Source organism: Mugil cephalus, chromosome 18, assembly GCF_022458985.1.
Source record: "Mugil cephalus isolate CIBA_MC_2020 chromosome 18, CIBA_Mcephalus_1.1, whole genome shotgun sequence".
NCBI lineage: Eukaryota > Metazoa > Chordata > Actinopteri > Mugiliformes > Mugilidae > Mugil > Mugil cephalus.
The window spans coordinates 9,750,160-9,767,263 of NC_061787.1; the positions used below are offsets into that span (position 1 = coordinate 9,750,160).

Genomic DNA, 17,104 nt, shown 5'->3' on the forward strand with positions numbered 1-17,104 from the left:
ATTCTTGCCAAAATAGTCCGTTGAAATATGCTAACCACTGTTCACAAGCTAGTGTTTGACATGTTTCGCCTCCAGCTAAGCCCCGCCCTTCAAAAATACATAACATTGTTTAAGAGCTTTGAAGGGATCTATACACTTCTCATGCCCCAACTAAGTTTATTTCACTATATAATCTAGGTCTTTGGAGCTCACTTCAATCTAACCAACCCAAAAAAGATTTTAAATGAAGCGTTAATATGTTAGTTGTATTAGACCATAAGTGAGAAGTTTGTGTTCATGTTTGTAAGCTCAGTGTGAGGCAGAAGGTTTGCCACTTGAGTACCTTCTGACATTTTGGGTTTACAAAGAAAAATCTTCCGTTAAGTAAACACAAGAATTAATAATAAAGCAATTTATTTGCCAAATAAGAATGCCTATACAGTATGTACAGTACATATGACAGTCTGAATACTACCAGGAAACTGCTTGGCAAAACAAAAGTTGATGGACTCTCAGACTGCATGGAAAGTGAACAATCATAACTGTATTCTTTAACACGCAGTGATATAACGAGGGATTCCTGACCCCTCTGGGCAATTAAATATACACAATGCATTACCTATATAAAACAACAATAATCTGTACACCATGGTATGTAAAATACGATTGCACAACCCAACAAGTCCCACAACATGTCTATATTTGAATTCAAGCACGGCCTTGCCACTTATTTTTGATAAAATAACATAAAATAATGATGAACTCTGTATTTTTGGCAACTCCACTACCACTCGACAGACGTTTCATTCTTGCCGCTGAGGAGGACGATTTCTCCTGTGTCGGTTTCCCTTGTTTACCAGTAAACACAAGAAAATGGTTAATGATGCCAAACTATAGGAATTGTTGAAAAGGTCGGAAGACATAACGGTATTTACACTGATGATTAACACTTGGAGGTGCATGGCTTTCTTTACAGTGTGCGTTTAAATAAGTGTGCAGGTTGACGTGAAGAAGAGCTCGGTTCTGTTGGGAGAACCTCTGAAACCAAACCATGCTCGGGTCCTCTCTCCTAACATCCGGCCGTCTCCTCTTCAGAAAAGTTCCAAGTTGAGGTCGGCTTTACCTTCCCCTGCAGCCTGAGCTCACTCCTGTTCCTCCTCCTCTTCCTCCTCCTGGAGCTCCTCGATGGCGTCCATCTGAGTCCTGGAGCACACCTCGCTCATTGGGGCCGAGTCCTCGCCCTCCACCACCAGCTCATTGGACATCTCGTTGTTTTTCTGTGGCAAACGAGGGAGAAATTAAAACACTCTCTCAGCAAAAAGGGAACAGACAAAAATTAGAGCGAATAAGGCCATTGTTGTGCTAATTGAATACTTGGTAACCATTTTTTTTCAGTTTATCAAGCATTGGATTACACCTCCTAGTAATGTAGTCATGTGAAGATAAAGTGCACCTGCACACAGTTATTTCTAACGCTAACTTGTTGCAAATTGGTCATTTAAAATGAATCAGAGAGCAGGTATATTATATTAAATTATTAGTGCCTCAAATACAACAAAATGTGTCTTGAGATTTCAGAAAAAGTTCCTGTTTTTTTTTCATGTATAGACGAACAACTTGAAGATCGTGTGAAACTCCGAGCGGCAACATGTTAGCTTAGCACCAACGCTATGTAAACAAAGAGTCTGGCTCTGTCCTAACGGCGCCTCTAAACTCCATAATTGGCACGTTATATCTCTTTGGTTTAATCCGTGCAATAACAGTGTAAAACAGCAGTCTGTGGTTTCGCCGTGGGGTTTATGTGCCAGAATATTTCTTGGCTTAACGAAGTGACCGCAGCGTGAATTTGCCAAGCAACCAGACGAAACTCCAGGAGGCCTCCGCGTCCGGCCAAGATGTAGCCTGGCTCTGAAACTTGACTTTCAATCAGTACAGATTACACGAGTGAGCTATAACGTGTTCATTAGGCGATGCTTCCCTCAGTTTCCAGTTGCCGTGCTAAGCTAAGCTAACACGCTTTATAATGAACTTATATATTATACAAAACCTTTTACCTTTTAAAGCAGATGTTTGAACGTTTTTCAGGCCAAGGACCCCAAACTGATGGAGAGATAAAGTAGGGATCCCCCACCTACTATATATGTTCTATATTAAACTCAAACTAGTGCTGTTTACAAATAAGATTAATATCATTTTGCATTTAATATTAAAATATTCAAACATTGCACAGGTTCAAAAATTCTTTTTTTTTTACTTCAAACATGTGCAACAGTAGGGTGGACGTGCAGCTGCCGTAAACATAAACGTACCTGACATAAACATACATAAATACATGGGATATATGTATAAAAAATGTCTAATCAACCAACAATTTTGTGACCCACCCCACTGCAGTACCTCCGCGGACCCCCTAGGGATCACGGACCCCCTGTTGAAGACCTATGTTCTAAAGGCCTGACTAAAATACAGAATGAAAAGAATAAAAACCTCCTGTCCTTTAATGTAACCTGTAATGCTCCCGATGACATTAATGCTTTATGAAAAGCTTGTCCTATGTGGAATGATGGAAGATTTTGGATCTGAAATAAATGGAGCCAAAATAAATTTCCTTAACGAACGATGACAAATGTGGTACACCTGGGATTTCAAAACATGAACAACCTGTACAGACAGATAGCTGTGGTTAACACAGTGTGTCACAGGTCTTTTTTACTTGCACGCACGCATGGATCACTTACATCCCTATTCAAACTAAACCGGGCAATTGTAATTAGCGAGGGGGCACACCTGCTTCAAAATGGCCATTGATGTGAACCTGGATCAAGCACAAAACAAGGTGTGTTCTTGTGCCTACTTTGACATCAGTCCAGGTGTTCTTACCTGTTGTCGATAAACATAGCAGGCTGCTATGGCAACCATTGTCGACTCCCCTATGAAGCCGGCCAAGAGGGATCCAACGCCGAGCGTGGCCCCGTGAACCCTGAAATACAAAGGATGATGTTAAAGTAAAAATAGACACCGCAACCACGCAACCATATTAAATAACAGCAGTCCTGTGTCACAGAGCTGACCTCACAGTGTCCTCTGAAGTGTTGACTTACCCCATATAAGGCAGCACAACTAGACTGGTGATGAGGACAATGATCCGGAGAACCGAGCTGGGGGCCAGCACAAAGGTCTTTTTCAGGGTCATGAGCCATCCAGTCAGATGAGCCCGAACAGTCACTGCAAACACAAAGTGGAAGCATCACCCCACTGGTCCGAGCTACACCCCAGTTAAAGCTGCAGCAACGGGAAGGAAAATCCAGCTGATGCTGAAAAACACGCGTCTTACCTGGCAGCGGAAAAAAGGAGAATATTCTGAGCGGGACCACACACAGCTCAGCGAAAGCATAGTCCACCCCAATGACATCAACCAGGATCTTCTCGGACACATGAGGAGTCCAAAACACCACAAAGCAAAGCTGGACATGAAATGAACAAAAAGCAAATTAATTTTTGCGTTCGCTGCACCACAATAAGCCCGCGCTGCACGCCTCATTAGATTTCATTAGTTCATTAGCTCAAGGGGTTTCGGGTTGAATGTGCGCCTTTGAAGCCCACATAAAACGAGCGAGCGAGCGCATGGACGCGTGGCAGACAATGTTATTGTTTCCAGAAGCAGTTGCTGAGGCACGTGCGGCATTAGCATAGCATCTCAAAGCTATTACCGTTATGATCAGAGCATTAGGGGGTGTTAAACAGAAGTAAAAACTGTGTGATCTGCGCATGAATAATACATTGATTTGTTTAAAACTGTATAAAGACCATTTGCACACCAAACTGCAACCAGGAGATCCATAAATTTGTTTTGTTTTGTTTTTACCAATGTTTGTCAGAAAATACTGCTGCATTTACGCTAATACTGTGGCAGTTCTAGGGGCAGTTTTTAGGGAGATTGAAAACCTCTTAAAGTCTTGGGCAGCAGTCTCAACTGTCAGCAATACACTTTATTTATTAATTTAATCATCAATGCATCAGCTGTTGGATATCTAGCACTTAGCATTTAAATAAAGGGCAATGCTGAGGCATTTGCCCTTGTGTTCATATTATGACATCATTCATATAAAGGCCACTGAGTCCACTCTTCCTGTCCTGCCTCTACAATCTCTGGCATCTTCACAGCATCATGTCTTTCCACAACACCTCTGTAGTGCACTTGCAAACCTCCAGACTTTCAAACAGACCAGCTTGTTTTTTTTCTTGAACGAGAAAAATAAGTAAGTTTTCCTTTCTGTCCACGGTGTACCGCAAGGATCTGTGCTCGGTCCCCTTCTCTTTTTAATGCACACCACCTCTCACAAGAAAATACTTTCACTTGTGTTATTATTCCATCCTACCACCTTATCCTGACAACAGTAGCCACTGCAGCGCAGCAACGCTTACATTAATTTCCACTGAGCATTAAATCCTGTGAGTCATTCGTGACCAGGTTTAATCTAAGCGGCATGCTAATCTCTGGCCTTCACTTCTCTGGCACTAGCGTGCTCAGTCAAAGCTCTGCAAATGATCAAAAATGCAACAGTACATCTGGTCTTCCATATTCATTCATTGCTTCCCACAGGCTTGCATTACGCCCAAGTCAACAATAGGGAGGCTACTAGCACAGCACCGTCACACCGAGACATTCTCTGTCAGATTTACGGCGCTTCTGAATCTGTATGATCTACAAATGAATGACTATGATCAAGGAGAGGCAGGAGAAAAAAAAAAAAAACGCAGGGAAGCTCAATGAAAACTCTTAACACGTGTCTCTTGGCCTAATTCGAGTCCTTTTCTCTCATCTTTCTTATCTGGGAACTTGGATTCTCTACGCACTAATGTGTAACTTCACATTCCTTCAACCTTGTTGTGGGTTAAACATATAACTGAGACTGTATTGTACTAAATCTTCTTAGATGAACATGAACATATCTCTGACATGTTTCTTGATAAAATATAAGATGTGATAATACAAAATACCACATGTAAGCTCCAGAATATTGTTCCTGAAGAGTTAGATATATGTAGCAGGAAATTAAGTTGCACAATTGCTTTGATGTGGTTTGTGATTTTTGATTCCCGCAAGCAACCTTGTAACCTTGTAACTTAACTGATGCTTGCATTCTGTTATTGCCTCACCAGCTCTCATTGCTGTAGTTAAGGTAGATACAGATGATAAACCATGTGTAGGGCTCAAGCGAAGCCGGCGTCTCCCCTGTGGTTTCTCCAAACAAGGTGAGACATCCACAACAAAGTCTTGTTTTCTCAAGATGAAATGATTCGCTGCAGGACGTTACGTGTGTCACTTCTCGAATACCGGTCTCCTCTGCTGTTTTTCAGACGCTGCCTTTCGTGCGTCCATAATCAGAACAAGTCTTAACAGGAAGGACTGTTTGCAACACGACTAAGAGCCCATACCTATCTGCCTGTTGTGCTGTGCCGAGTCCACACCCTCACATACATGTTTACAGCTTTGGGATTCCACATCTGGTGTGCCATTCTCCTCCTCCTCCTCCTCCTCCTCCTCCTCCTCCTCCAAAAACACCCAACCTTTGCCACAAACTTCCTGTTTTTCTTCTTCGAGCCGTTAACACGGCTTAGAGGGACGGAGACTACGAAGGAAAACTCACTTTCCATCATTGTAATAACACAGACCAGAAGGCAGGCATGATTAGAAGGACTGGGGCGTTCTGGTGTAATTGTCCAAGCATTTAACAGGAAAACAAAACCTCTCAGCGGCAGCGTAGGTAATGCGACTGCAGCGCTCATTACTTAGCAGAAAACTGTACCTGCTAGGGGCGTCGTTAGGGGGAACGCGTTAACTGATACGTTTTACGTGAATGCCTGTCTTATTAAGCTCTTGAAGCCTGGGCGGGAGTGTCCGGTGGGGAACGGGGGACAAAAGCCCCCTTAGCCTCTTCACAAATTCCACCCTAATGTGTCTCCCTCTCTCCCTGCAACCTGAAACCAGGAGGACCACAAGTGAAAAGTACACCGAGTCCTCCTGAAACAACTACGCCGAGAAGCCTCATCACGTGTGCTCTTACAAATACAATCGTTTTATTCAGAAGGTCTTCGTTTCGGATCAAGGTTAGTCAGGTTTGGAGATGTGTTTTTCTTTTAATGGAAGAGCCGCCTTTGGCCATTCTGACAACGACCAACATGTCAAACATGTTTCTGCATAACACTGGACCGGTTATGTGAGTCTTGGAACTGATCACCGACTGACTAACTGGGGAACATCTCTTAAACTGTGATGCAGTTACTAGAACACAAGTGATGATAATAAATAGAGATACATACTTTTTTTTTTTTTTTTTTGCATGCTTAAGGAAGTAAATCCATCGAGACTAGTCCCAAAAACAATCCATAATGCAGCCGCTGGCATTAATGTATATGTATACGCAGTGAAATTAGACTTTTGCAGCAGTGCATTTTTGAAAATCTATTTCTTTCCAAAGAGGTTTTGCAGGGCGTCCCGGTACAACAGCTCACTCATAACTGTGTGAGAGGTCACTGAAGACCATCGTAAAAACCGTAAACAAATACCTGCCAAGAGCAGGGACGGCCCATTATGAAAATGAACACTGTAACCTCATGCCTGCCATATCAGCTATCAAGGTGAGGCCGCAGGTTTGAGTTGCAGTGTCGAGATTAGAGGAATGCCTCACGTGGTTTCAGATTCGCAACATGAACTGGTATTTTCTGTTGATTGACTCGTTGTTTAATCTCAAAACACAGTAATTAATAATAATAACGTTACGATACGTTCAAGAAGTGAAATGAGATGCCTGAGTCTTACCGTGAGCGACAGCACCAGACAGCAGAAGGTAAACTTTTTAATATTGGACTTGGTGACAGGGCTGTTGGCGTTCATCTTGTTGCTGGGATTGTTCTGTTGGTGAGAGGAGATTATTAGCGGCGAAGGCACAAACTGTTAACATAATCTGTTATCACTACAGCGCACATTGGCGCAGTCGAGGGAGTCCGCTTTACCTTATCAAAGGCAGGGTACACTGCTCTCAGCTCAGTTAACCAACCGTAGGGCATGTGACCTACAGGGTATGTGGCTGTGAGCACAGCTACGGCCTGGAATGACAAAGACACAAGCGGCTAGAAGTCATCGGCACGCCACCGCTTTAATGCTCAAAATACCGCTCGCCCCCGCACACGGCTAAATTAATGGCAGGTGCACAACAATAACTGACATGAAAGCTCGCGCTCTCACTTTCCCGGCGGTTTTTTACACAAGTTTCTGATTGGATGACAAGCCTTGAGCTTGTTATTGTGTCCCCGAAACAACAAAGGAACAGTAGAGCCATGTAGGAATGTTTTCACTCAGTGTAATCATGCCCTGAGTTTCGCATGAACATGGTGAATCACCCAAACCACTCGCAGCCAGCGTTGTCAATGATTTCCAGTTCGTTCTGGGTAAACAGCTTTGTATTGTCTCTAGTAGTTAGGGTCCCTGGAAGCCAGAAAGGTCCAGAGGGAGTTTGTTAGCATCTGGCATCGCGTGCAGCAACTTAAAGGGGAAACGACTTCACGCGGCTGTGATATGAGTCTTAATGATCCTTTATGTCTACAAAAGCCACTGGTGTTACGAATTATTATCAGGTTACATGTAAAAAATGTAAAATAAAATTAAAAAATGTAGCAAATGACGGATTGAAGCACCCACCTCTGTGGCATCACTGGTGCCCTTGAGGTCACGAGACACAAAGAGGTTGACGATGGGTCGGCTGATGCGCTGAGTGGCCAGGATGAGGGCCAGGGGCCACCAGAAACTCAGCATCTTTTTGATGGTGGCGTCGCCCTGCAGAAACCCACATAAGACGTCGTCAAAGTTGGAGAAAATTACACGGATTGTCCTTTTTGGGTCGAGTGGCTTTTCCAGCATGCACTAGAAAAAAAAAAGAAAAAAAAAGCAGCACATACGCCCACGTCGAGCCCACTGGAGTCTGGGATGTTGTCGTGGATATTGCAGAAGTAACCCAGCCCGACGATGGTGAAGCGGACCAGGGCGCCCATGTACAGGGAGAGGATCGGAATGAGCAGAGGCTCCACGCACTCCAGGTTGCTGTGGAGGAGAATGGCCACAAAGACGATCTGGAAGGAAAGAGCGGGGACGGTAAAACACCGGAACTCACGCACGCACGAGCAGACGTTACTCCGACATAAAAAATGGACCTCATCACCTGGGCCACGACGTCGGAGATGGAGGCCGAGCCCACGATGACGCTGTACTTGTGCTTGAGAAGGATCCCCGCGTGAATCCAAGCCTTCCAACAGAACAATGGACAGCGCGGTTAGTCCGAGACACAAAGCTAAAAAACAAAAGGGCCATTTTCCCCAACCACAGCTCAATGACAGTCCGCGTAATGGAAGCGGGCTGGGATTTAAAGGAGGGAGCACAGGCACGGTCGGAGGATTAAAAGCCATCTATTTCTAGGTCAGGTGTGTTTAAATCCACGCCTGCACGATAAAAGTGTCCCTCGCGCACCCACCATCGCATCCAGCAAAGGGAACGCAGCCAGGTACAGGAAGGCCCTTCTCGTCTTGTGCCCCACAGAATCGTCCACATGGTGGAGCTTATTAATAATGTAGTATCCCAAATCTGTGTACGCTGTAAAAAAAACAAAAAAAAAAAAACAAATAGAGACAGAGAAAGCCACAGGTGAGCAGAGGTGGCAGAGAATGTTTTTTTTTTTCCCAGTTGTTTTGAACAGCCTTAAGAAATAAATCTTAGGTTTGCCACAGCATACCAACACGTCACTTTTTTCTTTTTTTTGTTTTTTTTTTTTTTTTTGCACAGGATGCGGTTTTACGCAGACCCACACAAACAAACACCCTTTAAACACACACCTATCAAGATGTGCAGCACGAACGCGATGATCCCGGCCGTCACCATGCAGAACACGGCCTTCCTCCGGTCCCGCTTGCTGTTGACGAACACCAAGCCCACATTCTTGAAGTCGCTCATGGGTCCGGTGAAGAACTTCATCAGGGAGTAGGCCAGGCCGTAGCTGGCCAGCATTTCCACTGCATCCTCTTTGACTGTGGCTATGCCCCTGTTGAGGGCCTGGGGAAGATATTAACAGGAAGCACATGACCGTGGCTAACTTTATCTCGGAGCAGATGGCACCGCGGCACTTCTTAGAATGAAACACCGCACAGTAAAAAAAAAAAAAAAAAAAAAAAAAGCAGACCTTTGGCTGGGGCGATACACTGTTATGACGCCTCTACACATTCACCTTCACTTCTACTAACACTTCTACAGCTGTCCTTTCACTTTGCAGGACCGCGTGCTATTTATACCAGCTGAACATTACATAAGCTTAATCCAGACATACCCAAGCCCCGGCTGTGCTTTTTTTTTATTTATTCTCACACTATCTGCACAGATCAGACCCCTGTGGCCGAGAAATAGGACAGGAAATGTCCAGGCAGGAAAAATAATGACCAGTGAAACATCAACAAACACAAAAAAAATGTTGGGCGTGTTTAGTCTGCTGTCATGTGAAGACTGATTTACTGATAGATGAATGAAAGGTTAACAAGAAGAGGGAAAAAAAGACAGGGCTCGGTGCGTGTCATGGCAAAAAATATAAATACAATAGGATAAACAAGGGCCTCTCTTCCCCTCCTAAATAATGTACACAAAAGCCTAATGGATGCCTTGTACTAACAGGGGAGCAGCTATGCTAGCTCTTAGCCGCAACACAGAGACACAACAAGGCCGACACGAAGCACTGTCAGCCCGGGTACATGCGTGTACGTCCCGGAGCCGGAAAATTAAAAAAAAAAAAAAAAATGATGGAGCCGCGGTTGAACGCGTCCGCCTCACGGCCTGTATCAAATCTCGGCGTTTGCTGGTTAAAAATCGTAAATGTAAAAAATAGCAACAAGAGCGACGTTACCTGTTCCCCGAGGTCGATGGCAACATTGGTGATCGCCAAAGGCACCAGAAAGCGGATGAGAGGCCAGTAAGGGCTGAGAGATGGGAACTCCACCATAGTACGAGCCCGGGATGACAGAGCGAGGGGCATCTGCCTGGTTCACAGGGAGGAGGAGGAGGAGGAGGAGGAGGAGGAGTGGAGGAGGAGGAGGGGATCTAACGATTGTCGGCTATGTAAAAAAAATAAATAAATAACAATAATACTAAAGCAAAAGAAAAGCACCTGTGTATCCAGTGAGGGTTAAGAGAGGCAGCGACAGGAGCCGAGTCGCTCCTCATGTAGCGGCTCGCGAAGCGTCGGTGCTGCTGAGCGGATACGAAGGTCAACGGGTGTTTCAGACCGGCGCATCTTCCTCGCAAATCATCATCTTTTAGGGGACGAGGGGGGGAGGAGGAGGAGAAGGAGGAGGAAGAAGAAGAAGAAGAAGAGGAGGAGGGGGGAGGACGCAAGGTGACACGAAAAACGGCGCCGGTGCTTGAGAGGAGGCGGCGTCCTTAAGAGTCGCCGGCGGATATTTGGATGGAAGGCGACTGCTTGCTCTCGCTCCGCGGCTGCGTGTCGGACTGCGCCTGTGCCGTGGAGCCTGTGGAGACCGTGGAGTCCGTGGACCCTCCCAGAGGCTGGAACCAACCCGCCGCTGGTCGCACGTGGGCCTGGCCTGGCATCCCGGCTGTGACATCATCACTGAAGTCTAAATCTGGCTTTGATTACGGCTGCACGCGACGCGCGGACGAGGCTTCACCTGCGTTGTGTTTACATGAACTGAGCGCTGCTAAGGTCTGAGCAAGCAAACAGAAATGTAGAGAACTCGACTGGACCCCGATACGACGGCCGGTCTTAAATAATACCATGTTTAAGAGTATCCTTAAGCCTTAAAGTAAGTATTTGTATGTAACTTTACTCCCACGGTCGTCATTACGTGTGGTATAAACAGAGGGATTACGGTATGATATGAAATAAACTGTCAAATGCTGACACCTAGTGGTCTAAGAAGTAATAACACGTGCAACATAAAAAAATACAATATACATTTTATAAAATCTCAAATTTGTAACAAATAAATACCCTTATTTTAAAATATATATTATATTTGTATGACTTTTTTTTCTTTTAAAATGCATTGTTATTTTTTTTATCCCGTTGTCATTTAATATTAATTCTCTTTCTTCTCCATTTCACCATGTCTTCTGCTTCATATTCTTAGTCTGTTCTTCTTCACAGCTTCTTCTCCTTTTCCATCTCCTCCTTTCTCTTCTTCTGTCTTTTCTCATATTTTTCTTCTTTTCCTTGTCATTCTCATTATTAATCTCCAAATCTTTCATTATTCACAAGAAGAGTTTCTTCTTCTTATAAATAATGGAAGTAATATTAGTAGTTATATAGGTTATATACAGTGTGCACCTACAGTCAACAGTGTGAAGATGTAATTGATTGAATCCTTCGATGCCAATTATTAATACAATATTATTATTATTATTATAGTTCCTTTCATTCTGTTAGAAAATGGCTCTTCAGTTCTATCACATTGCAAAAAATTTTTTAGTTTAAAAAAAGTTACAGTGTTGACATTTTTCATTTTTTTGTACATTTAGGCTAAAGAAAAAATACCAAATAAAAAAACAAACTTGAGTCTATTTAACTGCAGATAATTAATTTAACCAGGTAGCCAATGACATAGCGTAGAAGGAGAAAAAATAAAATGCTGCTCATTTACTGCTGTAAACTGCAAATTTCATATGTGGCGTGCAGCCTTTGTTTGGACACGACAGTCGAGTAGTGAGTTAACCTAGTTTGAGCAAAGTTCAGTCCAAACATGAAGTTGTTTGTGCCTGAGGGAAGTACTGGTGTGATTTTAACAGACTCTTTTTTTTTCTTTTTAGCAGACATGCCTTTCCTTTGCTGCTCTAACTAAAGTCAGATGTTTGTACCTGCAAGTGCACTTTGTGTGTTAAGTCCTCAATATGCAGTTGAGGCCAGAACTCTACATACACTTGGATAGAAGTCAGTAAAAGTGCTATTTTGGCCACTTCACAGATTTAACGTTGATAAGGAGGATCTACTCCAGTAATACAATTATTTACAGATTATTTCACTATATCACAATTCCAGTGAGTCAGAACTGTCTTCGTATCATTCACCTTGGTTAAAACTTTTCAGTGAGCCTTCCTCAAGTTTCTTACATTTATTTGCAGGAATTCTAGCCCATACTTCCCATCAGAACTGGTGTAACTGGTTCAGTTTTTCAGTAAATCTTTTTCCTTATTTAGAAGAGCCATCTGTGATCATGTCTTGAGATGTTGCTTCAGTATACCCCCCCCCCCCCAAAAAAAAAAACTGCGACCCCTCTGCAGCTGCAAATCACAGTCAGGCATTTTAGGACCGTAGGCTTTTTCCTTGCTAAGCAGCTTTTCAGGTTATGTTGATGCAGAACTTGTACCAGGTTCCCTCTGTGTATTCACTTAGTGTTTTGCTGTTGTTCTGAGATAAATTCTTATTTCTTATACCAAAGTACATTCACCTCTTGGAGACAGAACTCGTCTACGACCACAACTATAATTCCTTTGAAGTGCCAGGATTGTTTCTGCTGTATATCTAAATATCTATTTAGTAGATGCACATTCATGTGAGAATGTTGTACCTGGTTTCATTTAGTTCCAAATGAAATAAATGAAAGCACTTCTTGTTGGATATGTCAACAGTGACACAAATGTGATCAATTTTCTTACTGATCACTTAGAAAATACAATTTTAAAAATAAATGAAGTATTTATTTGTTTATTTATTTATTTCAAATGAAATAACTAAATTAGAATATTGTACAACGTTAAATAGATTTATTTTACATTGTAGATTTGTGATTAATGTCTCTGCCATAGACAAATTTACGTTTTGTATCCATTGATGTTTTTATATGTTGATGTCACCGCCCTCTAGTGGCCACACTGAGGGACCATAATCAATTTAGCAATTACTGTCTGAGAGTCTCTTCATCTTAAAGACCTTTAATGTCATCTGGTTCTTTATGTTATTTTATTTTTTTTTCCAGATTTGTCTGATATCATTGTTGGGGATGTTATTCTCTGTGGTCTTTATGACATGATTTTATCTAACTTATGGTGAATTGTTTTATTTTGATTTCATTTTTAAGAAGTGGCTTATTTTTTTGTTTTCGATTTCTTATTTTTATTCTTGTGCAAGGCTTCTAGAGTCATTATGCTTTGAGAACAGCATCAGATAACATCTATAAACTCTATTTAAATAATATAGGGGCCTTACATGTGTAATAGGATTTCATCAGTGACAAGCGTCATGATTAGATTCTGAAGACCAGCTGCATCCTCACAGAGTGTAGTCTTAAAGGAAGGAAGGAGACGGAGCCCTGACATGTACATTGATGTCAAAATGTTGACTGAAATTATTTTAAGCATGCAGAGTTAAATGTTCACCATGACAACGGCCCTAAACCTGCAGGTAGATTTTCTGAGGCCTCTCCTAAGTAAAAAGAAACAATGAGTCCTGGAACAGGTGGTAACGGTCTCACGGAGCCCTGATCTCTGATTGGATTACATGAAGAGACAGAAAACACAGAGACAGATTACATCCATTGAAGAACTGTGGTAAATTCTCCAACATTCTTGAAATGTACGAACTAAACTGCTGCACGAGGAGAGCTGGAGTGACTTGAAATGCAAACTGTGAGGTTTACAGTGTGTGTGCTATAGAGCACATCAGTGCAGTCAGATGAGAAGTTAAAACAAGTCAGTTTGCTTTATTAGGATTAGGAGGATTATGGGGACAGATAATTGTTCTGAGTGAAGCAGCAGAGGTTGGTAAATGCAAGACAGACATCCCCAGTGGATCAGTTTGAGATTTGGGGAATCTTGAAGTGAATGCCATGTGCTGTTTTTCATCCAGTGGTTTTAATGTCGTGGCTGATCAGTGTATGTTTTTGGCACCATGTACTTGTCTTTTTCATCAGTACCTGTGCCTACATTACCCACAATGCAAACTCAACCACAGATAGAGGCACAAAAGTAGCAGTTGTTCTTCACTGGCCCACTTCTTTCCATTTTATATATTATATGCAAAATATTTCCTTGTGAAGCTCCTCCTGGAGTCACACATTTCCATCCCTACGTAAGACCTGGAAACACATGTTTTAAACTGCTTAAAATCAGCAGCAGCATCTCTTCTGTGAAATCGCCTGTGCAACAGAAAGCCGACACTGTACATACTGACAATAAGTACAATTCTGACAGTTAATGGTTGTACCTTTGTTGAAACAGGTGAGTCAGTTGAGAACAATAACAATGACAATGACAACCTGGGCAAGACACAATATATAAAACCACACAACACATAACAAAAGTACGAGCTAAAAGCGATAGTGCCGGTCCAAAAAATTTAAAATGGATGCAACGATCACAAATTATTGATATTTTGCAAGGGAGTCAGGGCAGTGGCCAAGGAGGGGCTGGATGTGTACAAGATGGTGTCGTCAGCATATAAATGGTTATGAGAACTACCCGCAGCAGAAACAATGTTATTTATGTTGATATGAACAGAGTTGGACCAAGTATGGACCTCTGACCAACAGGGGAAAGAGGAATCGCTTTGAAATAATACATTAAAACAATAACAAGACAACAAGACATTTGTGTGATTGCAAATTCTCCATACTGCACCTACTTTGTACCTTACTGTACAGCTGAATAGTCTAAAATATTCCCACGGTTTATACTCAGGACATGGTATGGTTGCATTTTCAATCTTTAGTCCAATTTTACTTTATTCTATTTGTTTTATACGATATTTTACTGTTATTTTCGCCTTTTATACCCTTCGTTTATCTGTCTTTTCGCAGCTGTTTTATTGTCTCAACAGCAAAATGGCCCAAAAGGAGAAACACAGACTCAGAAATTCGTGGTGAAAAGAGGTATTTAATTCAGCGTCGGCAGGTCATGATAATGAGGTGGACTGTTGGTCGTGACAGGCTGGCTGAGACGCAGAGATCTGGGCTGGTGAGTAGTGGTCCTCCAGATACAAAAAGTCAAGACAAAAAAAAAATAAAAAATAGAAGTAATGGGTGAGAGACCAGTTTAGACAAGACATACCACAGGGCTTGATAGCGGGATAGGCTTGAGGAATGGAGGCTGATTACAGAGTAGGAGATAATTGGATTGTCCCACCCAGAGACTCACACACACTCACAAACAGAGACAAAACATGGACAAGAGAAAACAGAAATAAACTTGAAACACAGGGAATGAGGGAGAGAGTCATAATGAGGATTTATAATAAAACAAACGATCTCTTAGTGTTTTTATTCATAACTTGTATCAAACTGGGATTTCTTCTTAACTCAAACACGTTGTTTATTTGACTTCGATGTTTTAAATGTGGATTTTGACAGTGGTGGTGAAATGTTGCTAAAGCACCAACAGGGACATGGTGTTCAGTGTGTGGAAACACGGATGCAGCTGCACAGTGAGTGTGTGTGTGTGTTTAAAGTGGGCAGTTGAATGATAAAACATTAGGCTTGATTTCCTCACTTAAAGAGCGAAGATGGAAATTCACAAGAACAACCCTGAAGCGCTTCATGTGATACTGTGTCGCGGCCACCATAAAGATGTTGTGGGTTTGTCGGTCGTCAATAACTCTCCATTGTCACTGTCAATAATTAATGACGCAATTAGCTGTCGAGCGGTCGGACACATGTGCCATGCTCTCTGTGCCGACTCGGCTTGGCTGGCAGCCCCCCTCTCACCAGCTAAGATGAGCAGATATCGATTTTCTGTTCCGAGGCGTCGTGCTGAATCGTGTCCTGGCTCCGTGACAAGAAGCAAACCCTCGATTTATCAATATGTGTCTGCTGATGTGTTCCCACCAATCAGTGTGTGTCTCCATTAAATGCTCTAAGTGCAGTTGCGTGTGCATATACCCGTTTGTCAAACGCATTCAGCGTTTTTTTTCCAGTTTGTCTTCTTGCTGATCACATGTTCTCACATCCTTTACTTACACCACAAGGTAAAATGCTCCATCACAAAGAAATATGCTGCAGGTGATAGAATGCAGAATTAAATTTCTAAGGGAACAAAGGAAATCTATACAAAACCTGTTTTGTTCAAACACCATCTACAAAAATGACTTACAATTACATCAATAATTCAAAAGAAAAGCTGCACATTTTCACATGTTAAAAGGCCACGACTATTAAATGTGCTGAAAGCTGCTATTTTCAAAATGGTTTCCATTTATTGTTCTTCGTCTACACTTGCATATAATGCAATGTAATTTAATTATTAACACAGCTTGTGCATACATTTGTATGTAGCTTCCTTAATTTATTGAGTAGTAAATAAAGCTCATAAAGTTGAATGAATGTGGCGCATTTAGCTTTTGAAAGCGTGAAAATGGTGCGTTAGCTTTTTTCTTTTTAACTAAAGTCAAGTGAATGCACTTGCAGATTCCTCCACAGCTTTATCATAAGCTCATGCCAGCGTAACCTCGCCGGACTGGGCTGAATAGGCCGCAGAGCGCAGATCGTTGGATTTGTGGTCAGAAAACAGGGAAGTTCACAAGAGCAGCCTGTGAGTCAAAAGGAAGGGCACGAGCTGGAGCCCCTCACGACTAATTCGCCAGTTGTGCTGTGTATTTAACAGTTTGTTCAGTGCAAAAACACGTATGTGTCGTACACTAACACAACTCTAAGTCGTCCTTAAGCAAAACCCGACGTGGGCTTCAAGTTATACTATTACTTCCTGTGTATCTCCTCTGCATTTAGTTTCTATCTGAATGTGACATTTTCTCAAGTTTCTGCTCCATTTATCTGAAGTCGTGCTGCAGTGGTAAGAGGCCATTATCCCAGCAGAGTCTCCCAGAAGTCTCTGTCCTTATCAACGGCTTTTAGTTCCTCATGAGGAATTCCATGTTGAGGCATCTAATCGGTTCAGTATCTTAAAGCTAGCTGTGAGTGCTAACCCCCCCACATCAACCTATTGACACAAATTAGTAGCAGAAAACAAGCCCATCTCAGTTTAATAAAAAGTTTCGGAAAGTTGTGTGTGTTTAAGCTCAGTTTTTTGCATATACTTTGACTTGGATGACGGAGAATGTGTGTCGTGAAAGAAAAAAACTAAACTAGC

At 42.4% G+C, this 17,104-nt stretch overlaps 1 protein-coding gene across 2 annotated transcripts; it reads right to left on the reverse strand.

Annotated features, from left to right (window-relative positions):
- Positions 1–376: 376 nt before the first annotated feature.
- Positions 377–10,919, reverse strand: ankha (ANKH inorganic pyrophosphate transport regulator a). Of its 2 annotated transcripts, none has more exons than XM_047567755.1 (13): positions 10,182–10,919; positions 9,921–10,053; positions 8,866–9,082; positions 8,508–8,626; positions 8,199–8,282; positions 7,939–8,109; positions 7,682–7,816; positions 6,997–7,089; positions 6,803–6,895; positions 3,314–3,443; positions 3,081–3,204; positions 2,860–2,959; positions 377–1,256 (listed from the first exon to the last, which is right to left on the reverse strand). In XM_047567755.1, the coding sequence occupies exons 1-13, from the start codon at positions 10,235–10,237 to the stop codon at positions 1,122–1,124; spliced, it is 1,590 nt and encodes a 529-aa protein (XP_047423711.1). In that variant the 5' UTR covers positions 10,238–10,919; the 3' UTR covers positions 377–1,121. The 2 variants fall into 2 exon arrangements, with proteins under 2 accessions (XP_047423711.1, XP_047423712.1); XM_047567756.1 differs by having other exon boundaries at positions 9,921–10,049; positions 10,182–10,916.
- Between the last annotated feature and the right edge of the window lie 6,185 nt (positions 10,920–17,104).